The sequence below is a fragment of the Chinchilla lanigera genome, unplaced genomic scaffold (assembly GCF_000276665.1).
Source record: "Chinchilla lanigera isolate Chin_1 unplaced genomic scaffold, ChiLan1.0 scaffold00057, whole genome shotgun sequence".
In the NCBI taxonomy this organism is placed as follows: domain Eukaryota; kingdom Metazoa; phylum Chordata; class Mammalia; order Rodentia; family Chinchillidae; genus Chinchilla; species Chinchilla lanigera.
The window spans coordinates 15,683,688-15,710,270 of record NW_004955458.1 but is presented as its reverse complement, the minus strand read 5'-3'; the positions used below and the strand labels follow the sequence as shown (position 1 = coordinate 15,710,270).

At 34.5% G+C, this 26,583-nt stretch overlaps 1 protein-coding gene across 3 annotated transcripts; it reads right to left on the bottom strand.

The window, feature by feature from the left end:
* Positions 1–2,259: 2,259 nt before the first annotated feature.
* Cpsf6 (cleavage and polyadenylation specific factor 6, 68kDa) lies at positions 2,260–26,231 on the bottom strand (the record flags this gene model as incomplete). Of its 3 annotated transcripts, XM_013520974.1 has the most annotated exon segments (10): positions 2,260–7,068; positions 13,808–13,997; positions 16,789–16,942; positions 17,394–17,509; positions 17,949–18,453; positions 18,935–19,045; positions 19,175–19,348; positions 20,498–20,643; positions 24,222–24,325; positions 26,022–26,231. In XM_013520974.1, coding segments are annotated over 9 exon segments (1,707 nt in total), but the record flags the coding sequence as incomplete, so codon positions are not given.
* Between the last annotated feature and the right edge of the window lie 352 nt (positions 26,232–26,583).

The window sequence follows — 26,583 nt, the reverse complement described above, 5'->3', positions numbered from 1 at the left end:
CCCAGCTTAGCATAACATTTAGCAAGTAAGATTCCAACTAAAATGCTGGGATCTTAAAATCATTTTAACCTCTACTCAACTTTCTGCTAGTCACAATTCTTTCATGTGTCCTCTGTAAAAGTAGAACACTAACCAATCTCTTAAAGAAGCTAGTGAGGCAACAGATACAAAATGAAATGCTCATTCCCCACGAAACAATGGGGAGGACATGACTGTACTTAGCTGCACTTTGAAGCTGGATTGACAGCCAGTAACTAAGTGAGGAAGCCAGTTACTGCCATCTCCAACCTGCTGTTTGATCTATCTCCTTTCCTGTGACAGAGTATGTCACTAACTGGACTGCCACCACAAAACTGGAGCCCAACCTTAGATGCACTCACAAAGGCTCCTCCATCTTTATACCTTGACATTGTTATTTTCCCAACTTAGGCTGCACCCACACCATTCTTAATTTCTACTTCAAAAAAACAGATGTCACTAAATATGAACACCTTAAATTTCTACTATCTACCTACAACCCTACAATCTCCCATATACAGTAGCATGCAGTAAAACCTTTGGGTGGAAAAAGAAACACCGCTTCCTTTTAGGGGAAAAAAGAGAAATACTACACTGATCCGAGTTATCACTCAACCTGTTTCCTGCCAAAAAAAATAGGAAGGCGTCCTGGACCCCATTCCCTTTCCCACTGTCCCCATTTCTTCCCATAGATTTCCACTCAAATATTTTAACTGTAATTAACCTTATTTCAGGTACAAAGTTTAGGCTTTAACCCACACCTGCCCTCTCAACTCCAGAATCATATGGCTAGGTAAAGGTTTTATTCACACTACCCCTAGACTTTTCCTCATGTTCCCCATCTTAGTCAAAAATGTACCACACAAGCTCTAAACAACCCTCTCATCTAAACTTGCATGAATGACATCCTACTGATTCTGCTTCCCAGGCCTGTCAACTGCTTTCTCCCTTTACTCATTCCACCGTCTGGAAGTTAAAGGTTCCTGTAAGTTTCATTGGCCTACCTTCCCACTTCTAATTGTATTACTGCCAAGCAGCTTTGTGAAATACCAATCTTGTGACACTTTCCACACTTCTATCATTCCACACCATCCTAAGACATTATTTGGAAGTGACCTGAAGACCTAGAGTGTGGCCTGGGATACTTTCGAGCACCGCTCCCACCCGCACAGGACCTGCCCCTCGCCCTGCGCTTCGGTCCGCTGGCACTTCCTCTGTGTATCCCACCGAAGTCCTTCCTCCAAGTCTCTCTGCCTAGGTAAGACTTCCCTTTTCACTAAATCTTACTCCAGATCTCAGAATAAGGAAATAAATCCCACCTTAAAAACCAAGAACTAGTCAGGTGTGGTGGCAAAGTCTGTGATCTGAGCAACCTGAAAGGCCAAAGCAGAAGGACTGGATGTTTAGGCCCAGCCTGGGCAACTTCAGACCTTGTCTCAAAACAAGGCTTGAGGATGTAGCTTTAGTGCAAAGGCCCTGGGTTCAGTATCCACTAACACAGACACACAGCATGTGTGCAGGGACATGCTACTCCCTCTTTAGCTAAACAGACCTTGATTCCTATGAAGTCTGATGTGGCATCTTGTCAGAAGTTATTCCCAATGGTCATTTCTTATTGTTAAATAATTTCTGCCCCTACAATCTATAGGCAAGAGTCCTTCTCAAGGACAAGTGGGATCACTGAGTTGTCTTTTAAAAAATGTAAACATGTAACACAAATAACAGGGGACCTAACAAAACTTGAACCACAACGTTAATGGCCACATTAAAATGGACTCTCCTAGTAGAGCTGCTACCACCAAAATGCTCTGAAGCTTGCAGGTGAGGAATGAACGCTGATGTACTACTTGTCGCAAATATTTACTGAAGAAAAAAGAAATGTGTTATTCTTAAAATATCCTACGTTTCCAAGGTAACTGATAAAAAGGATTTTTTTTTCTGTGCTCTGGAAATAGTTTTACTTGATTAAAAGTCTAGCGAGGTTAATATACCCTCCATATAAAAATGTTTTCTGAATTTTAGATTAAGAAAGCTTCATGTTCCTCAATCTTAATTATAGCCAGATCTGCTTAAAGAGCATCAAAATGCCAGTATAGAAGAAAACCACTCTCTTGAGAGGGTGGCTTAAACACAAAACACAGTAGTCTTTGATTATGTTATGCCATATATTGCCAATCGGTATTATTTTAAACCGTACCCAACAGCCAGCAAATTGTAAGTGAAAAAGGACATGCTGCACAGTATTATGAAAACTTTGCTTTATTTTCAGTACAAGGTCAAGACCATGCTTGTTACCAGTGCAGTTTAGACCAGCAATGGCCATACAGCAAACTGCTCAACAGTCACCTACATGCTAAAGAAAGAAAGGACAGTAAACATTAAACAAAATTGTAATTACATTTTAATAAATGAGAGTAAGATTTTTAATAGAAGCTAATATGGAAGTCCAGCTCTCATGGCAACAAAAAAGATGTCTATTTGATCAAATAATCACCTTACCTTTTGCACAGAAATCTTACTGTGAAGTCACCAGAGTCAATAGCTAAAATTTTAAGACTTTCTTTGGCCTTCTAATATTAGATAAATGATTTACAAACAGTGATTCAATAATTGATGGGAGACTGGTAATACGATACAATTTTTGTCGTTATTAAAGGCTTTCATTAAAAATTGTGAAACATTTTAAGGCTGCAGTGGGCTGTAAACTATCTTGCTAATTTACCATGGGATGCAGAGGAAAGAAGGAATAATTGACCTTTTTTTTAAGGCTAAAGTTATCAATGTTATAGATGCATTCCTTAGAATACATATGATTTACTCCAAAGATCATTTTCTACTAAATACCACCTGAGTACTACAATTTTTAAAGTAAAAAAAATAAATAAAATAAACATGAATTTACCATTGTATTTTAAAATTAGCTTACAGAATGCTCAGAAGCGTTACTCAGTAACAGTGCAACAAAGAACAAACCTTCAAAGTGAAATGTTTTACTAAAGGTAGGGTCTGTCCAATTATGAAATTAATGTAAAACATTTACACCCATGGTGGAGTTTTAGGATTCTCCCACATGAAAAACTCTAAGGTTTACTATCCAAAGATACCATTACAAGATTTGTATGACTTCAATTAAATTCAATCTAATATTTTAAAAGCCTCCATTGCAGTATTCATGTACCAGAAAGTCTTTAAAACCATGAATCTGTTTATAACCAACTGTTCATACATCCTATACAAAAACCATAGTAGTGATGTACTCTGTGAATGTCAACAACCTGAAACTTTTAAAGAAACATTAGTTAAAACAAACCTAAATCAATCTGAACAGGCTACAACTGCCTGGATATTTTGAATATTCACAAAAGTTCGTATCGCTTCTTTCTAATGCCAAGAAAGAAGAGTACAAGAACTTACTCTCAGAAGCCTAGACATTTTAACACATTTTCTCTTTCAACTTAAGATCAAACTTTAATCCTAAATCTTGGTTTCTCTAAATAAAGTCTCACATTATGAACACAAGGAATGTCAAGGTAAGGCCACATCTTAATAAACATACAATTTTTGGCTGAATATTCACTTTAAAAGTCTAAGGCTTCTAAGAGTCAGGTTACTAAAAAATAAAACGAATACACCAGTGTTTAAAATGAAAGTTAATGTTAAAAAAAACAAACACACACACACCATAAAAACAGAAAAATAGAATGCTTTGCTACAAAAATCCCACTTAATATATTTTAGCACAAAAAAATGTCTAATATGTACAATGGATAAGCGTGCATTTAAGTACATACAACTGGAAGAAACATTTACAAACGGCTATGGGATGCAAATAAATGTAGTGAATAAAATTTAAAAAGCAGTTATCTATAAAACAGTGAGAATCTCAAGTCTGCATTCCCAGTAAAGAATCAGGACATAATCTTCCTCTTAAAATAACCTCTTAAAATAATTTAAGCCAATGCTTAAAACACAAAATTGGAGCCACCTTATAAGATACAGAAAATGCAATGACCAATCAGGTATGAAAACCAAAATGCCAAGAGCAACAGAAAAGCCTTGTCGTTGCATCTCATCATATAAAACAGTATGTATTTCGGTTATTGGCACATTTAAATACATAAGGGAAAGAAAAATTCTTTACCCTTTCAATAATTTCCCCCTTTCACTATAAAATATTATACAACATTAAACCTCCAATTTTACTTTTAGAACTGACCTTAACCAGTAAAAAAGTAGAACAGCATTCTCCACAGGAGAATCAAATGAAAATAATACCTTAAGCTACATGTTATTTGTGAACTCCAAATTATAGGTAACTGCTTAAGAACATTCTACATGAAGGGGCATTAAGTGGGCTAACCTATGGTCGATGGTCACAGCAAGTTACTCCAAATCTTGCTTAGGAAAATAAACACTTGTAAGTTTACACTGGAATATCCTTTCTATAACATACTTCTTTAATCAAAAGCAGCACATTCAACTCAAAGTGTTGCTTCAGAAGCAATACAATTCATGTGCTGTACCACTCATCTATAATTTTACTGCTAGCTGAAAGGAATGTGACTGCACAGCACTAATATAAATGCTATGGTTTAAAATTCAACTCATTTGTTCTCATATCCATTACAGGTATTATAAATGAAGAAAAAATAAAAAGGTCTCTAAGACACACACACTCTTCTTTTTTGGTGTCTTTGCAAAGATGTATCTCTTTGGATTGTTTCTACACATTAAAAAATTTTTTTTCTCAAATAACATCAGCTCATAAACAATGACAAGGTATAACAAATAAAACAAGGTTTGCAATTTTTACCTTTACTACTATACATTCATGTTCTATTAGGTGAAGAAGTATTTTGCAAAAGTACTTGGTCAAACCAAGAAGTCATTTCTTCCTGACAACACTTAAAATAATGGACTAGCAGCAAACAACTTTAGTACACTCAGACTCTCTAAAACAAAAGTCATATAATAAAATCAGCCAAACAAGCAGAAGAGTGATATAGAAGGAACAATTAAGCAGTTCCACTGATAAAAAAATGAAAAGGTAAAATGTAAGAATAAATCAGTACAAAATTTCCAGTTTCTTTTCAAGTATAGTTTTGTGATTCCATTTTAAAATTGTTCAGAGAAATTTTTACTCTCATGGATATTTTACTTACCTTTAAATCTTACTATTAACTAATTTCCCTTGTGTTATATATATATCCAAACGACTTCAACATAGGGCATTGTGATTAAAATATACAAAAGCTAAAAAAATGATAAAACTTACAACACTTATACACAAAACAAGATTCTGATACAACTCTCAAATAGTATTAAAAAGGCAACTGCATTTTCAACAAGATAAAACACTTCAAAAATTGTTTCTGAGAGTGAACAGTTGCAGTAAACACCAATGATCCCGTGCACAAGTGCTCCACTCATGAAATGCTTTAAAATAAAGCTAGTGGTAATATGGATAATCTGAAGCAGCTAATTTTATGAGTAGTTTGACAGCAGACAAGATGAAAATGAACAACGGCAGTGCACATCTTTAGAGGGCTCCTACAGTTGGACATTATGTATTATCTAAGGTACTTACATACTTTTAAGTATTGTCCCAAAATTTGGTTATACTTTAAAAACCAATGTGTATACTATCAGATCTATTAAAGATCATCAGATTTTAAAAATATATTAAAAACAAATTTAAGTGCTTTAAACTCAAATTTCTTAAGTAGTGGTTCACAATTACCTTCCTATAAAAATATCTAATCAAATTGACATTCTGCCTCTGCTAATTTTGCAAGTAAGAACACATGCTAGCCAGGTGCTTTAAATACAGGCCTTTACATAAGGCAGGTTCAAAAAAAAATCTAATTCTAGCATGAATTAACAGGTTACATGGATATACATAGAATTCCTTGAACTGTTGAAGATACCTATAAATCTCCCAGTACTGACAACGGACAACACCACCCCGTGTTAACAAACATCACATCCTTCAGAAATCTATACCAATGGGGAAATAAAACTAAGGCTCTCCTTATTCACACAAATCTGCTGCATGGCTGTTATGGCTTCAAAATTGAACCATAAGCACCATCAATAAGAAACACCAAATACTACAGATCAATTAGAATTGTCAAAATCTGTCTTTCAACGCCAGCAGTTCACAACCATGTTTCAGTGTATAGGTGTTGTAATTAAGCTGCACTACCCTAGCAAATACATGTGAGTTTTTACTAACATGTTAAAACTCAAAGTTTTTTGACCCCTGAAACACTGACTGGATTGCCATGTCTGCCGAGTTTTAAGTTTTTAGAAGTATATACCATTCATCAAAGTCACAAGCTAACTAGGTAAAAACAGCTAGAAAAGCAGAATATAGAAATATTAAATATCCATGTAATCACCTATTCTAATATCAAAACCAAGGGCAAGAGACATTAATCAGTTATGTTTAATTCACTGAACGCATGAGTAGATTGATGCATATCCAAAAACGCTATTGCAATGCTTCTTTTAAAGGACAGTAAAAATGTTATCATAGTAACATTATCTTTAGGTATTGCTGAACACAAGACTTTCCCTGAGGTGTAAACATCAAATAACTTGAACAGCTTTACACATCAGCCCCATGAAACAGTTTATTACAACACTACATCTATTGTAATCAAAGTGGTGCTGTTTACAGACATTATCATATGAACATTTTTAACAAGAACAAACTACTATAAAAACAAGCATTTACTTGACTTTGTTTTTCCAATTGCTTGCACATTATAATGGCCAAATGTATATAACCAGTAATAAAGTTGCAAAAGCTATTAACTTTTTAAATCACACAGGTTTCCTTCAAATAAAACAGTTAAGCAACATAAAAAATAAAAGTAGAGCTACTGGTTACCATTTATGCAGATTTGCTTTATTCAGATCTATTCCTGTTCAGTTTATCCATGAATCCTTACAGGTTCAGTTCAATCTCAAGAAGCAAACTGCTGGACAAGCGTCATTTTTCCCCCATGAAGACTTTTATCTTGAAAGGTGTTCCTCTTCCTTCAGCTGTAATGTGTCAAAATTTGTGATGTAGATTTTGCTATTCCCCATAATACACAGAAAAATGCTGGTTTAACTATACATACACAAGTCGTGCATCTACTTCTCTGTTACGTATTCTAACATAAAATAAGAATTAACTGAAACAGTAGCTGCCTTTCTGGTGGAGAAATGCTCCCAATTCATCTCATGATTCAAAATGAGACATTTTGATTTCACTCTTAAATACTGTCTTTCAAATTCAATGACTGAAACAGAAATGAAAACGCAGCAGCTACTGTTTCTGTGATGATGGAAACAGTCAAAGCCAGTTTCTAAAATATGCACTCTACAAAAATAAATGGAAAAATGCCTGGATGATTTTAATGTAGATCTTTTTTATTCACCCACATGTCAATTCTATATGAACTCATTTAACAATTAAGCGCTGAGTTGAATATAAAATGCAGTAAATTTTACAAATTGACTTTATTTGACAGCATACAGGAACTTCTGCAATTGTTATAAATCAAATAGTGCTCCATGTTACAAAATTTATAAATAGAAAGCTCAGTATGGACATTTAAATAAATGACATCCACATACAAATCTTCAGACATAATACAATGTGAGACATTAACTTTTACTCTATTCCACCTATACTGAAATACCTAATATAGTATATAAACTAACCAAAAATAAGCTAACTGGGAAACTATAATGATAAATTTCATTGAAAACTCACATAAAGTAAAAAGAGAAGAAACAAAATTGATAAACTAAAATCTCAATACATATATATGCAAACTCCAGGTAGAGTTTCACAAAAGATTCAACTAACTTGCATATAAATGATCAATGAAATATCAGCTATTTAAAATATAAATTCCCAGAAGGCATTATAAAAGTGATTTAAGAGTCTAAAGGGCACAATGTTTAGTGATACTTTGCCACAAAGATTAAAAAAAAAAAAAATTGGGGGTGGGGGGAACAATAGTCATACAGAGTTCAAGCTGGTCTTGAACTCACTACCATAGCCCAAGTTGGCTTCCAACTCTCAGCAATCCTCACGCCTCAATCACTCAAGTGCCAGGATTATAGGTATATGCTACCACACCTGGCTGCTCTGCTATTAAGGGTAATTTCTATCACAATTACAAATTTTATCTCTTTATGTTCTTTTTCACCTATGTTGAAAACACAGAGCATCATACCATTCATACTGCCTAGTAATTAAAAACATAAGACCTTACAACTACACAAGGAAAACAACAAATGTTAAAATCAAGAGCTTTCTCTTCTAAATAGTTTCTATATACCTGTACTTTTCAAGGAATTTCTATTACCTTTTATTTTACCTTCATCTTATGCTAATAAAGCTTTAGTGGAATTATTTAATAGAAAACAATGTAAAGTGTCAGCTCTCAACTGCTTAGCACTTGTGATGCTTATCTGTCCCTCTGTCTTATTGTTTTAGCTACCTAGCTAGCTGGGGGACTGAACCCAGGACCACATGCCATGCTAAGCCATGAGGCCAGCCTACCACTAAACTATACCTCGGGCTCAGCAATACACTTGGAAAAGCTGGTGAAAGTATTACATACAGCATATTTTTTAATTTTAAAACTGGGAAATCAATAAACCTTGCTACAAAAACATGTTATTTCCTTAAATTTTTTGTGCTGAAAAGGATGAAGAGGGTCAATAAGAGGAAAAATTATTTAAAATCAGTGAGCAACACAAAAATATTCAATTCTTCCAAAAAATATATGCTGTATACTGCAACTGTCTCTTATTCCAACAGAGAATTTTACTACTTTTCATATAGTAAATCCTACTTATGAAGTTACAATATACATCTTATTTCTTGCTTGATTATACTTCATAGATAAGTCTTTACTACTGATCCTAATTTTCATGACACAGATATAAAATTAGGGGGATAGTCATTTCTATTTCTAAACATTTTACATTTATTTATCCATTTGGATATACAAATTTTACAGTCTCAAAAGGAAGCAAATTTAAAGGCAATACAACCCATTTCCAATAATCCAATTCCATATAACAGTCTCAAATGTCTAAACAGACATCTACATAAACAAATATATCAAAAAGAAACTTTAAAGTAACAAATACATTCAATGCTCATGTTCTCAGAAAATCATTTGCTCAAATCTATGTCAAAGCCACACAATTACTTGCTTTAGCTATCAGTTATAAAAAAAGAAAAAGTTGTGTAAACAGCTATTTAAACAACTAAGATGACACATGGAATCTAGAGCTCCCAAAGTCTGTAAATTAATGTGAGCATCAAATAAAAGGTCAAAACAGAGCAGTGCCTGCATCTGGAAGTAATTAATATAACACCAAGCCACTATTACCCAAATTTGAGTGTTTCTGTTAGAAATTTACCTAAGCAAATTTGTTAGCATTAGTATTTAAAGTCATGGTAGTCATCTTTTAAGACAAATGTAAATTTGATAGAGCTTTTTTATAGGTTTTAATAAGTTGAAATAAAAGTGTTTATGTAATTACAAAGTTGTACTGTTTTTAATTCAGTGGAACAAAATTTACTATTCTCTATCTGAAAATTTCTCCTTTGATTAAAGGAATGGAGATAAAGTAGGCAAGAAAAACAAGGGTCTAAATTACATGTTAATAACTCTTTGAAAAATGTCTTCTTACAACATAGTGCACAGAAGCAATTTTGTTTATTGTAAATGTTTACAGAAAGTTCCTTGCTATCAAAACACTTCATCTTTCTACCTGTGGACATAGTACTTACCTCATCTCAAAGAACCATTTTATCACTCAATATAAAACATATACATAATTGTTGCTCTAGGCAATCTACTAAATAATAGAAATACACTCCATCACAAAAAAAAAAAAATCACTTTGCCTCTAAAAGATTCACAAAATGGACATTTCAAAATAAGCTACTTGGTATTCAGAATCCACTGTGACAGTTCAAACATCCTACCACAGAGGGCAAACTCACAAATTTGTATAGCATAGATGGTACCCTTACCCTTTATTGGTTATTAGGTTTTCTTTAAACAATACTAACTAAATATTCATTCAAAACATTATTCAAAACAATCTAAGTTACAAACTGAAGCACCGGTAGTAAATTTCACACTGAGATGAAGGTGAGAGAGCAAGGTGACTCACATTAGCATTGAATTTTTTTAAACAAAGCATTAATCATTTATAAATGAAACTATTCTTCAACCACAGTGAGCAAAATACATCATCCATTCACAGGATCACTTCCTACCCTCTTGTCACTGCAAGCAGATAGCTGTACAGTCAGACAGGGTTTGCAAATAATACTAAAAGCAAGGAAATTAGAGCTGAAGTAATTGAAAGCTAGCATATCCAGATGAAACAGTACTTACGATATATGGGTAAACACAAGGAAACACATAACGGGGAAATATGAGGTAGATCTCAGATGATCTAAGAGTTGCAGAAATAATTTTTAAATCTTATTAGAACCAGTCATCATTCACCAGGCAACCAGGACAATTTGATTTTCACAAAAGCCTCGTGTAACACTAATTCCTAAGGAGATAATAATGTCTTTTAACATATTAGTAAAGAATTTTTACTCTTTTAGCATTTTTGGTTTTCACCCAAACTAACACAAAACTGTAAGCTGAGTAAGTAATACAAAGCATCTAAAATCCTGTGCAGTAATAACAAAATCTAACAGCATGATACATATGGTAGAAGTGATCACAGTCAAGGAAGTATGGTTACTTGATCCAAATGCCCATACACAAAACATTTATTGATAAATGTATAATGATTTGAGAATATGTAAAACCTCATAAAATGGGGAGAGGGAAAGTCTGAGTAAAGAGTATTTTTTAAATAATTTGTTTTAATTACTCTTTAGTATAAAAAATAAACAACATAAATTTGCTGGGTAGGACTGTTCCAACAGGTGATAAGAAGAATCCAACCTTAAAGTAAGTAAACTCTGAAGGTAAAATTATTTCTGTAAGACATATACAACTTAAAATCACTTTATTTTGCTCAGAGTGGTCTCAGAATAGAGGCAAAAAATACAGAATATGAAGCGCAATGTATTTACATACGGAAATTTACAATACTGATATTTTCTCATTAAATTATAATCTATTTGAACTTAGATACTGAATTTTTCTGAGAAAACTAATACATTTTTAAATGAGAATGTAATTAACATTATTCAACAGTTTAAACACAAAAAAATTAAGATGGGACAGACATTAACAGTTTGCCAACATCATTAAATTTCCAGTTAAATTAAGAGCTTAACCTTGCAGCCATTCATCACCATTTTAATAACAGATTACATTATCATTTATGCACCAACTTACTACTGACATTCACTTTAGCTTTCAAGTGACTCTTATTCCACTTATTCCATTTAAGATTTACATGAAAGCTCAAAAGGACTCATATTTAAAAACTTCTAAAAAGGTCAACAACAGACCTTATTATGATGGTAACAAAATTTGCAAATACTTTTTTAAGTTTTTCACTTGAATATATTTAATTTCAGTTCCCACCCCTACTTCATGTCTACTTCCACAATAAATACTGTTGGGTATAGCAAAGATACAGTAATCCAAAATAACAATTTTCTTTTTGTATTGGAAAGATTTATGTAAAATTTTGCTTGGATGAAGGCATATAACAATATTACAACTCAATTCTGATTAATGTACAAACAAAACATGGGAATTTTGGTATGATACATCAGTGACTAAGAAAAATGTCCACAATCGTTTTCACATGAGGAATTCATAGTTAATGTCTGAATGTAATGAAACTCAAGTCATGATATATTAGGTCCACTCATGCTGGAATGTATATTCAAGCTACTTAAAATTAACAATGGCCTTTTCAGAGGAATTTACCTGGTTGACTATTCTAGTTTTACTAAAACTAGTAAGAAAACTGTCATTAATCTCTGGTATAAACTGATTTAGAAGACCCTTCCTTGATGGGTAGGTAAGTGGTACATCAATTTTGGAAATGACTAAAAATATATTCAAATTTCAGTATCATGTCTTCAGTAACTAAAGTTGGTAACTTAGGAAAGTCTAGAAAATAACTTACAGAACTTGAAACCACCCTACAAATAAAATGGCTATAGAGTTAACATCTCAAGTAATATCCTGGCATCAATTCACAAGCAACTACTGAACATTAATAATTTTTTTCAAAAGATGGGATAAGATGCATTCAACTCAGGGATAAAAAGCTCCATCTTTAAAAAAGCTACATCCGCAAATTTTACTGCTTAGATTTACATGATACAACACTATTTTTACATTCAAAAGCAATTACCAATTTCAGTAAATTAGTTTTAAAAATGGAAGATGCTTTGTCTCATATTAAAATGTTCTGAGACATACTAAATTTTTAATACAATACACGGAAAACTGAGTAAGAATTTTTGATACATATTTAAGCTATATACTCAAAATGCAAGCACTATCAGAATGGGCCTTCCGAATTCAAAAAGCCTTCAAAATTGCAAATAGTGTAACAGCTATTTGTGTCTCATAAGATTTACACGCTTATTTTCTACAAGTATAATTCAAAATGGATCATTTGCTAATATTTATGTTAGGGTTAAAGAAACTGCTATTCTGTCAGAAAGTTACACACACTTGATAAAGCCTGTGGTTTTCTCCATTACAATTTAAATACTAACAATTACCAAGACTGAATTTTCACTGTATTCCATGATCACTAAAAATAATCACATAAAGAGTATTTATCTATGAGGGGTTTATTTTAAGCCTAATTCAATGTGGATATGCCACCAACATATGAAAAAAAAATTTTGCTTACAGAGTAATCTCTGTGTCACATGCACAAGATTCAGTTTCCCCCTTCACATGAATAAATGCTGTTCACAAATACAAAAATAAAATTACATGTGGAAATGAAGTATAAACAGACAACTCTCCCCACTTTATGAAAAATGTACACAAGAAATAGTTGTAAAATACAGAAAAAAGACAATGATTATGGTTTATGAATGAAATATCGAAGAAAATTATTTCAAGGTAATTCTAATGGGGGATGTATCACTTGATACAATTTAAAAATTTTAAATATGTAACCTGAACCCATTTTAATTTAGCAACTTATATATTTTCTTTGCAAATTAACAGTATTTCTTTTAAAACAAAACTTAGATGCCAGGAACACAGTCCCCTTTCTAAAAATAATTAAAAAAAAAAAAATTTCTTTCAAAGTTGAAAAAACATTCTCTTGTATTTATAAACTATTACAGTGTTAAATTTTCTTTACAAGTTTTAGGGACAAATAAAATTAGCTGAAGGCAACATAAAAACTTCATTTTCAAAAAAATCCAAGCACATTTATATCTGAACTCCCTGTGTAAGTATTTTAAATCACATACAAATTATGTATGTGATTACAAAATCCCCAATTTGTAGATTTTAGAAGTGCATAATGAGTCCTCTTGATTGTTTTTCTTGCTTTAAGACCATTAATAATCTGAAACCTAAAACTGGTAACTCAGCAACAGAATACTGAATGATAAAACGTTAAAATTTTTACCTCTGATCACTTACCTGCTATTTGTCTCAGGTGATTCCAGATGATTAAATTCAGAACAAGTACTTGGACCATTTAAAATGTAGGTATATACTGTATAAACAACAGCCCTGGGGTTATAATCACTGTTAATAATACTCACGTTAAATGTAACAGGAACAAGAATACCTACCGTCTAACGATGACGATACTCTCGCTCTCGGTCACGCTCTCGGTCTCGGTCTCGGTCCCGGTCACGGTGTCTCTCTCTCTCCCTGCTTCTCTCTCTATAATAATCATCATGGCGATCTCTACTACGGGATTTATGACGCCGACTCTTTTCTCGTGATCTACTATGGTCCCTCTCTCTTGATCGTTCACGTCTTCTAAAAGAAATTACTGGATTAATGCTCTCCGTAATCAGATAGTTACAAACATACTCAATATGGTTTCCCTCCCCCCTTGTGGTTTCACTTATTTACAGTTAACCAGTAACTTTTAAACTGAATACCATTCTGAATAAAGTGATGAAATCTCACATAACCCTGGCTCCATTCTGCCTGGGATGTGAGTCACCCCTTGGTGCAGCACAGCCACCCTGTATATGGCACCTGCCCATTAGTCCTTCAGACTGTTGTAGCTCTGTACCTCTCATACCCAAGTAGCCTTTATCTTACCCTAACAATGACCCCAAAGGGCAAGAGTAGTAACTCTGCAATTTTGATATGGCTCCTCAAGTGAAAAGCCAAAAAAAGTTCTTGATTTCATAAGGAAAGAAAAAATCATTACTCAAGTTGCTAAGATCTAGAGTAGGAAGTGTGAAATTGTGAAGGAAAAAGAAATCTGTGCTACTTTTATGGTAAAACCTCAAAATCCAAGAGTTACAGCCAGTGTGTGGTTAAGTACTTAGTTAAGATGGAGACGACAGTGATTTACAGTGGTCTTAGAACAAGTCTTGTGAATAAGAAGGAATACTGTATTTTGGTGTTTTATGTCAGATACCAACTCTCCATAAGAAACAAAATTAGGTAATACAATTTTTTAAAAAGTCTAAGGCAGCAAAATATTGTATGACATAGTTGAGACTGACTATCCTGTCCTGTCCATAATCAAATCATCAATAAGCATAAACCAAAAATTTCATTTTTAAAAATATCTGCAAAACAACTGAATAAAACACACAAATATATCACATCACCTATTTAAATTAGTATCCTAAAGCACACATAAGTTACTGAATAAACAAACAGGAAAGTAGAGAAAATATCAAATTAACATCTAGAATGCAGATTAAGTAAAAAGTTCACAAAAATCACCCAATGTACAATGGGGCTTAAACATGAGTATTACCACCTATTAATGTAAGTTATCCAAATGTATACAGATGGCTCTCCATATCTGTGGGCTCTCCATTCAGATTCAACCCACCAAAGATTGAAAATATTTGGCAAAAAACAACAACTATAGGAGAACATGTAAAATTTTTTATTCCCTAAACAATATGAATAATGACTATTTACATAGCATTTCTATCAGGTATTTTAAATGAAGAAGAGATGCTTTAAAGTACACAGGAGTAAACAGCAGGAAGGAGGAAAAATTAAGTACATAGAAGGTGTATATGGGTTATATACAAATATTTTATGAAATAGACTTAAGCATCAACATATGATGTTATTCTCAGGGATCCTAAAATCAACCCTTTCAGATATGAAGGGGCCACTGTATTTAAGTATCTGTTTTGCATTCCTAGCTAACCAAAATATTATTTATCTACACTCCACTAAGAAACTGTGTTCATGTGTGTGAAGGTGTGAAGGTTAGGCAAAATGCCTAATAATTCCGACCGTACAGAGGGTTGATATTGCATTCCTATTGTATTTTATAAGTAGAAATATTTTCATGAACTGCCTTTGAAGAAAAAAAAAAAAATTTAACCAAAGTTTAAAGCTTAAAAAGCGTTTTAGAAATTTCAAATTCATAATAAGGAAATACCAACTGTCTGTAGTTTATTTCTGAACAAGACAGCCTTATTTAAACATTATTAGGTGTTGAATTCCTCAATCATGGTAGAATTTCTGACTCTGGACTTAACATTAAAGATAGCCCATGAGCCCGGTGTGGTAGTACACGCCTGTAATCCCAGCACTCGGGAACTGAGGCACGAGGATCGCTTGTGAGTTCGAGGCCAGCCTGGGCTACAAAGTGAGTTCAAGGCCAGCCTGAACTGCATAGTGAAACGTCTCAAAAAAAATAAAAATAAAGATAATACATGGTAAGATCTTTAGCTATGATAAATTTTTTCAGATACAATGATTCTTACAATGGATCAAACTGGTTAAAACAAAGTTGAAGGCCATGCCCAAGATAAACTTCTTTCTATTAACTTTATCAAGATAACTCTACTTCCAGATAAAGTACACTTAAGACAGATTTAAGAACATTATGTGAAGATTAAGTATCAAGAATATACAAAATGTCAAGATTAGCAGTAATGCTAAAAAAAAAAGAACTACTGAATTTAAAAAAACCTATTAAAAAAATCCACTTATTCAAGAAACATTCTGTATCAGGCAATGTTTAAATGTAAATACACTTCCGTAGTGAACCGGATAGCTAAGGGCATTCTCATCATTCAAATATATTCTAATGAGAAAAAAAAGCCATTAATAACAAAGTTATAGTACATGCAATATATGAATGAAATAAATATGACATGACAAACTAACCTGGAGATGACTCTCAAAAATGAAATTAAACTGAGACATGATGGATATGAAGCCAAATATGTGAATAGACAGCAAAAAGGGTTTCCAACAGAAGGAATGTCAAGCACTAAATCAGTGAGGTGGTCAAATGTTAGACGTGTTCAGAAGGAAAAAAAGGGAGACTAATTTGTACATGGGGAGAGGTAAAAGGTAAGGTTAAAAACATAAGCCTTACTCTAAGAGGAAACAGAAGCCAGATGGTACCTCAACATTTACAATTTTATTCTAAGTGGAAACCTTTGAAGTATTTTTAAGCAAACAACCTGCCATTTGACTCAGTATTAAAAAATTCACTGCGGCTGCTAAGTAAAAAGTAAAACCAAAATCTTCCTTAAAAAACCCAAACAGTATTTTCTCCTTTTGTTAACTAGAGCTTCACAAAGTCATTAAGACAGGAAAGTTTTACCTCGATCCAGAACCATACGACTTGGATTCAATTCCATGAAGACAATCTTGCAAAGAGCTAATAAGAACTTTGCAACGGTCATCAGCAGATACTTTGGATTGTTTAATTAAAGAAATTGCAGTTACCAATGTCTCAATAGCACTCCCATAATCACCTGTAGGGAAGAAGAAAACATTTAATGTCAAATTTTGTTTTTGAAATGCTATCAAACCACTTGTGACTAAATATAATAAAAGCATCTTATAACACAGTATTAAATTTTAAAGTAACCACAGAAGATTAATGCCTTTTTTAAGTGTTTCAAAATTTGCAAAAGGGTTTCATGTTACTGAAATTATGAGTCACGTAGTAGCTGTGTAAAACTAGTTATCATTTTGCAAATACAAAAATAAATGAGCTGCCGTAAGGTCTCTGAACTCACACTGAATGTTAAAGTTAGTATTAAATCTAAATCTAATTACTTAACATCAAGGTTCTTTCCAGTCTACACTAAGATACAGCTCTCTTCAATGCTTTTTAAGTAAGTCATAGGTGATGATTTGGGGACATTAAAAGAGGACATACAACATAAGTAAGAAATACTGATACTTGAAAAATATACAAACCAGCACTGGCATCAGACACAGCTCTTGAAATGGCACTGCTTGAGATTGCCCTATTTCTATTCATGATTTCTTCAAACTCTGCTTCACTCAAAGGTGTTCTTGCAGTATCCATTTCCCTATTAAAAAAAATTTTTAATTGTCACTCAATAGATTTTCTAAGTTACTCAAAACAGTATAAACCAATTCATACTAGCAGTCCTTTATGTAGTTATTTGCCAGACTGAAGTATGCTATTTGTCCTACAAAGAGAACAAGGCTAAGCCTAAGCAAAATTCTCTTACAATGTCTTTCAGCTGAAATAAAGTAGCAGCTTAGAAACCCAATCTTTCTGGAAGGTAGAAATGCTATATTTCTCCTTTTTTTTCTTTCTTTCTTTTTTTGAGACAGGGTCTCACGATGCAGTTCAGGCTGGCCTCAAAACTCACTATGTAGTCCAGGATGGCCTCGAACTCACAGCAATCCTTCTTCCTCAGCCTCCTGGGTGCCGGCAGATTGCCCAGAATCATTTTTTCTTTTTTACTGAGCAAACACTTTCATTACTACATACTAACTCACCTCCCAGGGGGACCATAGTCACCCCTATCATATGGTGGAGCTCGGCCATATGGATCTGTTGGTGGTGGACCTCGACTATCTGATGTAGGCATGCCGCTGTTAGTTGGTGGAGGAAAGAAAGCTGGATTCACATGTGGAGCTGGCGGTGGGGCACCTGGAGGTGGTCCCGGAAGATGCGGAGGAGGAGCAAGTGTAAGGGGTGGCCCCAGCGGACCAGGTGGGCGAGGTGGAAAGGGGCCTGGAGGTGGCGGCGGTCCCTGCTGTGGAGGTGGTGGGCCAGGAGGGGGGCCATAACCTGGAACTGGAGGTGGAGGTCCAGGAGGAAGTGGACCCAATGGAGGCTGCCCAAAAGGCTGTCCAGGAAAAAGAACTGGTGGTGGAGGGCGATCTCCTCGATTAGGAGGCCCAGCTAGAGGAGGAGGCAAAACCTGACCAGGAGGAGGAGGACCTGGTGGGCCAGGTGGGCCAGGGGGACCTAATGGTGGACGTGGTGGAGTCTGTCCAGCTACAGAATAGAGAAGGGATTCGGGGGAGAGAGAGAGAGAGAGAGAGACAGAGAGAGACAGAGAGAGAGAAAAAAAAACACTTCAGTAATAAAGATATTTTAACTTTCCATGCCAAGATTATACTCTTAAAGCATAACTTAAAAACCAAGATTCTTTCTCTTTAAATGAAACTCATATTGTAAATGCTATACTAAGAACTACAGAGGTGAAGGATAACCTTACAAATTTAAATAGCTCAATTTATGCTTATGAAAAATTACTGAAACCAGAACTTTAAAAATTACAATGCTTAGAGATATTTTCCATCTTTCAGCATACACACTCTACATTGAAATCACCCACCTTATATTCTACTCTGATGCCAAGCTAGAAAGTGAAACAAGGAAAAATGGTCTTCAAAGGGTTTTTAAGAGGTAAGAAAATAAGATGGATGTAAATATTCTATATATAAGTCAAGCAAGTTTGGAGAAAAATAAAGACCTTTTAGGCCAAAAATGGGTAATTCCTCTATGCTGTGCCCCATATGCCATGGAATCCTAGTTTCCAGGAACAAAGGCCGAGTTCCTTTAACAAGATGCTTGATCAAATTTCCTGGATTCCAAAAATAGCATAACAAGGAGAGTAAGTCACATTAATAATACATTACTTGAAAAAGAGAGAAAAGGAAAAGAGGTATTAGGTAGACATATTATATCCTTAATAATTTAAGAGAAGTTTTACCTGGAAAAGGTGGGGGTGGCCCTCCTGGTCCTGCTGGCCCAGGAAATCTGTCCCCACCAGGAACAGCCCCTGGAAAACGGCCCCGTCCTCTACCACCTTGTGGAAATGCTGCACGTGAACTGCCTCCTGGAGGACCAGCTTTACCTTCCCCAGACATTTGTCCTGATTGTGTAGCTGCAAACATCCAAATACTCTTAAGTAGCACTCATTAAAACAGTTCTCTGAAATGTAACCACTGTTATTAGAAACAACTTTATTTCTAAGTTCACTTACACGATATATTAATTTGCAGAAGCCTTGGGCCTATGCAAACCACTCGAGAATTATTGATAAGGAAAATACTGATACCTACTAAGTCCTTTTTTAAGTCTTGAATAACTAGGCATAAATGTTCTTTCAAAAAAAGTAATTTCCACAGAGTAAAATGAGTTGCTTTCAAAATACCAGTACCCTACAGCAGCCAAGACCAACTTTCTTCAACAGAAATCTTAATTTCAACTGTACAGATCATTTAAATTTTTTAATACATTCTTCAGTTAATATATAATATTTTAATATATTCTTCAGTTATTCTTTAGCTTACATGCTAAAACATTAAAAGAAAAACAGCCACTTGAATTTCTGTTAATTACACGATCATCCATCTTATCTCTTTAAATGTTAACATTCGGAAGTATGTAATAAGTCTTTTTTACATTCACTGTAACAAGTGGTGAAAAATCTTGGTGCCGCTGGGTGTGGTGGTGCACACTTGTAATCCCAGCACTTGGGAAGCTGAGGCAGGAGGATCGCTGTGAGTTCAAGGCCAGCCTGGGCTATAAAATGAGTTTAAGGCCAGTCTGAACTGCATAGCGAGACCCTGTCTCAAAGAAACAAAAAGAAACAAAATAAAATGAAAAGTCTTGGTGCCAAGCAGAAAACCAACAAATATTTTCTGATTATCAGTGGTCTCTCCCCAACCACAACACATATCCACACAGCTTTCCTTCAAGCTAAGGATTAAAATGTAGTTTCTTTCTTGCTTTAATATGGGAAAGACAGGACAATAATGACAGCAATAAAGAACCTGCAACTATCACACTGTTGGGACTATGCAAGCTTGCAAAAAATGGAACAGGACCAGGGTCCAGGACGTGGGTCCACAGTCATAACCAATGACAAAATCACATAACAGCAAGGATTTTAGAGAAAGAAAAAAGAATCTCTAATGAACTATTAGATATGTACACATTATATAAGTTCCCTAGCATAACTTCTAACAAATACAAGCAACACTGGTTAAAATCTAAGATTTTTTTAAAAGGCCTCTGAGAGATTGCTTACTTTTCCTGGACTGCATTTCAAACTGACTCAGGAACTGTTTATTGCATGGAGTTACAACAGGATTCTGGCCATGAAGTTCTCTTTTGGGCAACAGATCCATTAACTTCTTTGAAGATGCTTCAGATCCAACACCAACAAGTGCAAATCTAAGAGGTGTTTAAAGGGTGGAGGTAGAAAGTTGAGGAATTAATAGTTACTGTCAAAAAAGAAATCGTCTAAATTTGTTTTTATCTTAAAAGACTAGAAAATACTTCTTAAAACTATGCAAAGTTCATACTCTCATATCTATTAACAGATAATGAAAATGTACAATACAGAGTATAATACATAACATAAAATTAACTCATTTAAAATGTACAATTTCCATAGTTTCAGTACATTCAAGACTTTCACAACAATTATGACAATCAATTTTAGAACATTTTCATCACTCTCAAAAAGAAACCCCATTATCAGTAGCCATCACTCCCATTTTCTCCCATCCCTCAACTCTAGGGAATCTTACTTTGTATGGATTTGTCTATTCTAGAATGTCATGTAAAAAGCATTATACAGTATGTTCTCTTTCATGACCAGCTTCTTTTACTTAGCAAAATAAGTTGAAGATTCATCTATGTTAGATGTATCACCACTTCATTTCCTTTTACAACTGAGCAATATTCCACAATACCGCTTTTTCTAAAAATGCATCCATCAGCTCACAGGTATTTGGCTTGTTTTTATACTACAACAGCTAAAATAATCATAAAAATAGTGTTGGTGAGGATACAGAGAAAGTAAAACTCTCCTGTGTTAATGATGGGGATGTGAAATAGTATTGCTGCCAACTTGCAGTTCCTTAAAATGTTAAAGAAAGTTACCATTTAATTCCATTCCTAGGTACACACCCAATAAAACCAAAGACAAACATTCACACAAAACTGGTAAATAGGGTATTTATAGGAACATATCCCTTAACTGAAAAGCAGGAATCCAAATGCTCATCATCTAATGGATGATGGCTTTAAAAACAAAGTGCTGGGGCTGGGGATTTAGCTCAGCGGCAAAAGCACCTGCCTGGCAAGCGCAAGGTCGTGAGTTCCGTTCCCGGTACCGGAGAAAAACCAAAAACCAAAAAAAAATTAAAAAAATAAAAACAATGTGCTACATTCATATAATGGGGTATTATTTATCCATAAAAGGCTGATACCCACTGCAACACAGATAAACTTTGAAAACATGTTAAATGAAAGAAGCCAGACACACAAGACTGTGTGATATGATTTCATTTGTAAGAAATGAACAGACAAGACATCCAGAACAGGCAAATACAGAGACAAAATGTACGCTAGTGGTTGTCAGCAAAGAGGAGGCAGATTAGGGAGTAGCTGCTCATGGGCACAGGTTTCTTCTGGGGGTGATGAAATATTCTGAAGTAAGATGGTGGTAAAGGTTGCTCAACTTTATAAATATGCTAAAAATCGCTGAATTGTACACTTTAAAGGGATGAATTTTATGGTATATGAATTACATCTCAAGAAAAGTAACTTAAAAACTAAACTATCAATATGATTACAGAATAGTCTGTATTTCTGGGGGGCCTCTAGGAGGTGAGAATCTTTTTTTCTCTAATATTCAATATGGTCCTTGACCAGATCCCTCACTCTACTCAAATGTATGGATTATCTGATCACAATATTTAGAAACAACTTAACTGGGCTGGGGTTATAGCTCAGTAGTAAAGCATCCACTCAGCATAAACAAGGCCCTCAGTTTAATCCCCAGCAGCAAAGAAACAAAAAAAAAAAAAAAGAAAACTTCATTTAACAGTTATTCTCAGGGCACCATCTCCTCCTCTCATATATTCTAAGACTGATGTGAACCAAAATAAAATCTCTGCTCTTGAGGAGTTTACAATCGAGTAAGGAAAGATAATAAACAAGAAAAAAGCAAAATAAAAGCATCAGAAATAGGTTATGAAGGTTGATGTTTTTACACAGTGTTCGGAAAATAAAACTCTTACAACAGTTTGAGTTCTGAATGAAGCGAAAGAGTAAGCCATGGAGGAGGATACTGCCATGGGCCTATAAGTTCTAATACTTGGGTGTAACTTTAATGCCAGCCTGAGCAAGATCAAATGAGAGATCCCTTCAAAAAAGGAAAAAGGAAAGACAAATGAGCCACGTGGATAGATATTTGGAGAAAAGGAAGAGTAAAGCTAAGGTTCTAATAACTAAAGTTCTCACACAGGGATCTGTTGATGAAACAGCAGAGGCTAACAAGGTCCAAAAACATGGCGAAGTAGAAGAGGTCAGGAAACAGACTGGAGATCACCTTGCAGACCAAGGCAATGACACTGAAAAAAGAAACCATCTGAAGACCCTGAGCAGAATACTGGTATTACCTTTAAAAATCAAAAAGCGAAACTTGAAACATGTCTGTGTGGAACTAACGCATCCCTGGAGATCAGGATGGCAGTAGGGACGCTACTACAAAAACTCAGATGAGAGATGATGTGACTTGGGACTGGTGAAACAATATAAAGCCACGATATTTGTTATCATACTATACCTAATTTATCTGTGTAGTAATACCATCTTACTTCAGAATATTTCATCACCCCCAGAAGAAACCTGTGCCCATGAGCAGCTACTCCCTAATCTGCCTCCTCTTTGCTGACAACCACTAGCGTACATTTTGTCTTTGCATGTGCCTGTTCTGGATGTCTTATCTGTTCACTTCTTACAAATGAAATTATGTACCATAATCCTGTGTTATAATTTATCACTTAAAAACAAATCTAGCCCAGTGTGGTGGTGCATGCCTGCAATCCCTACACTCTAGGAGGCTAAGGAAGGACCCAAGTTTGAGCCCAGCCTGGACAACTTAGCAACTTAATGAGAATTGTCTCTAAACAAAAAATTTTAAAATAAGGTTCAATCTCTAGTACTGAAAAAAATAAACCAATCAATCTACCTCAAAGTTTATATAAAACTATGCCTGCTGCAACATTATTTATGATAGGCAAAAGTAGAAACAACCAAAGTAGCAAAAAATAAGAAAGGGAAGATGGGTATTTATTACTAAATATTTATTCCACTCTCCATGTCAAACCTTTTAAAAACATGCAAATTTTAATGCCATTTTTTTTTAAGGAAAACCCTAAATGTACAGTGAATATATAAAGTAAATATGCCAGGAATACAGCTGAGCAGCACAGCACCTGCCTGGCAAGCCCAGGGTCCTGAGTTCTATTCCCAGTACCAAAACCAAACCAAAACAAAAAATATATAGTAAATATATGTGACAATATGTAGAAGGTTCAGTTTGTGCCATTACTTCATTTTCTTACTTTTGGGTATCTGTATTTTTATTATGTTCCCGTATATCCTACCTCACTTATAAGGTTTCATAATCTAGAATAAAAAGCAAAACATCCAGGTCACTCACACTGCCCTCCAGTCACCCATTCCCCACACCTCAGGCAGATTACTACATCCATAAACTGTCATTTCAAACAGACCCAGAACACCCAGGAAAATGGGCCTCGTTTGTCCACAGTCCCAACTCCACTGGTTTTACTGTGCCAAATAACAAGGTGTGTCTGAAAAGATAATGAATCTCTGCCTAAGATTCTCCAAAGTAATCGTGTGTCCTATGTTTGTAATTACCATCAACATCAAGGGAAACTAACTTATAAATTACAATCAACAGCTACTAACATATTAGAAACACAAATTCTTACCCCTTTGATTGGCCATTTGCCCGATTTTCAAAAAATTTTATCTCCAAAATATCATTTACTCCCAAAGAATGAACTGCTTCAGTTAAGTCTTCATCTGTTGTCCACTGTAAGACATGTTTCCCTTATTAACCACTGAACACATCCAGAATTTTTATTGCTCGAATGTAGCTTTTACAGGTAAATTCAAGATAAAGAGAAAATTATTCCTCAGTGAAAATTTAAGCACAATTACTAGCAGTCAGTCTCTAATTTTTAGAATACCACAAAAACATCTCAGACCCTAACTTCATTCCCTGATAAGAGTTGTGGAAATAGAAAGTACATACCCTCAGAGATAAGATAGATTTTAACTCTTAAGAGTTTCTGGTTTCTTCCAGCTTTAAACTGCTATGATTTTAAATTCTCAATAAAACCAATCTCACTTGTCACTTCCTCCCTTTAAAGGAAAATATTATGTGAAATAAATTTCATCTTATCCTTGACTATAAAATGGAAAGACAAAAAACTAACATGTAGGGTGTACCTACTATGTACTTTATATCAACTACACAACCCTTAAAATGCTGTAAGTCCTATTATTATTCCCACTTGACACAAGATGAATTAGGGCAAACAACTAAGTCACAAAACTAACAGATGTTCAAATTCTTTAGCAACTACATTCTCATAAACACATTGCTACTGTTTCCAAAGACTGCTTATACTACATTGTAGGAAGTTGGTCCTTAGTTTAAAACAAAAAATCTTTTTAAGTAAAACATTTTTTACTTAGGCACAGGGTACACACTTGTAATCCCAACTACCTGGGAGGCTAAGGCAGAAGGATTACAATTTGAGGTCAGCTTGGGCAACCTAGCAAGAACTTGTCTCAAAGAGAGCTGAAGATGTAGCCAGTGGAGGAGCACTTGCCTAGCATGTGTAAGACCCTGGGTTTGTTCAATCCCTGCATTGAATAAAAAATAAATAAGTGAACGCTATTAATAAAGTAGAAAAGTGCTGAGTTTTGACTTTTAGATCTTTAACTTTCAAGTATATCTGTTAGTAGAGATGAAAACTTCTATAGGGCTGCTTTAGTAAATATTTCAGGTTTAATGCTAATATAAATAGATATACTGGACATGCAGGTAATGAAGCTCTTAGCCAATAATCTTTTTTTTTTTTTTTGTCTTTTTGAGACAGGGTCTCGCTATGCAGTTCAGGCTGGCCTTGAGCTCACTTTGTAGCCCAGGCTGGCCTCAAACTCACAGCAATCCTCCTGCCTTAGCCTCCCGAGTGCTGGGATTACAGGTGTGCGTCACCACACCCGGGCATAGCCAATACTTGAAGTTTCATGAAACAACTCAAACTAACATACAAAGTATGTAGCAGTATTTTTATAAATCTGATTTTAAACATAACAAAAATGGAACTTAAGTCTGTATCCTAAATTAGAAAATGAAGAATATTTTAAGAGCAAGAGTTGTTTTCACATCTCCTGAATCCTGGTTTGAAATCTTATGTAGACATCTTTCTTAGTAAAACTGGGCTATCTGAAGTGTAGTAACATAAAGCAGAGCAACTGAAGACAAAAACACTTTACATCTAACTGGTATGTCTACAAAGGTAAAATGCAAGGACACAAAAAGCAAACAGAATTGAAACTAATGGCCTTTTAAAGGTACCTGATTTTGCTCATTATGAAACACTTAGAAAAACAAATATAGTAACTTCAAATTTTTATTTTAAAACTCCAGACAAAAACACAGCTACTAGAGTAGTTCAAAGTCAATTAGCAATAGTTTAATTCTTAACTTTACTCACCCAAGTTAGATTTCCAATATACAATGCAATTCTCTTTCCAGTATACGTATAGACAACATTTGGTGCTGCTCCTTTCCCCACATCATCACCAACAGTTGGCGGGAGAGTATCCATGTAATCCCGGTCCTCTGGAGCATCTCCATTATTTGCAGATGGGGAGATGACATCATCATACAAATCTATCTGATCATGCCCACCATATTCCGCTTCCTGAGAGACAGAAATAATGCTCAAGATTATACAACTGTCAGAATACTATCAAACAAACTTGGATACAATTTCATTTAACTTTTTAAATTTTAAAAACCTGGTAAAAGACAGAAAAGGGTTTAAAGAGCTCTGCACAGGTCTTCTCACTTTATTTAATACATATCTCTGAATGGTGACTCTAACTAAAACTTTCCTTAGAAGTAAAATATTCTTAAATAATAACACATGAATGTAAGTAGAAAACTTTTAAAAGCATATTTGAAATAAGAGTATCTACAAACAAAAAACAGAGCCATTATAAGTCTTCAGTGCTTAACCACAAAAAAAAGAACTATTATTTTCTATGGTATTT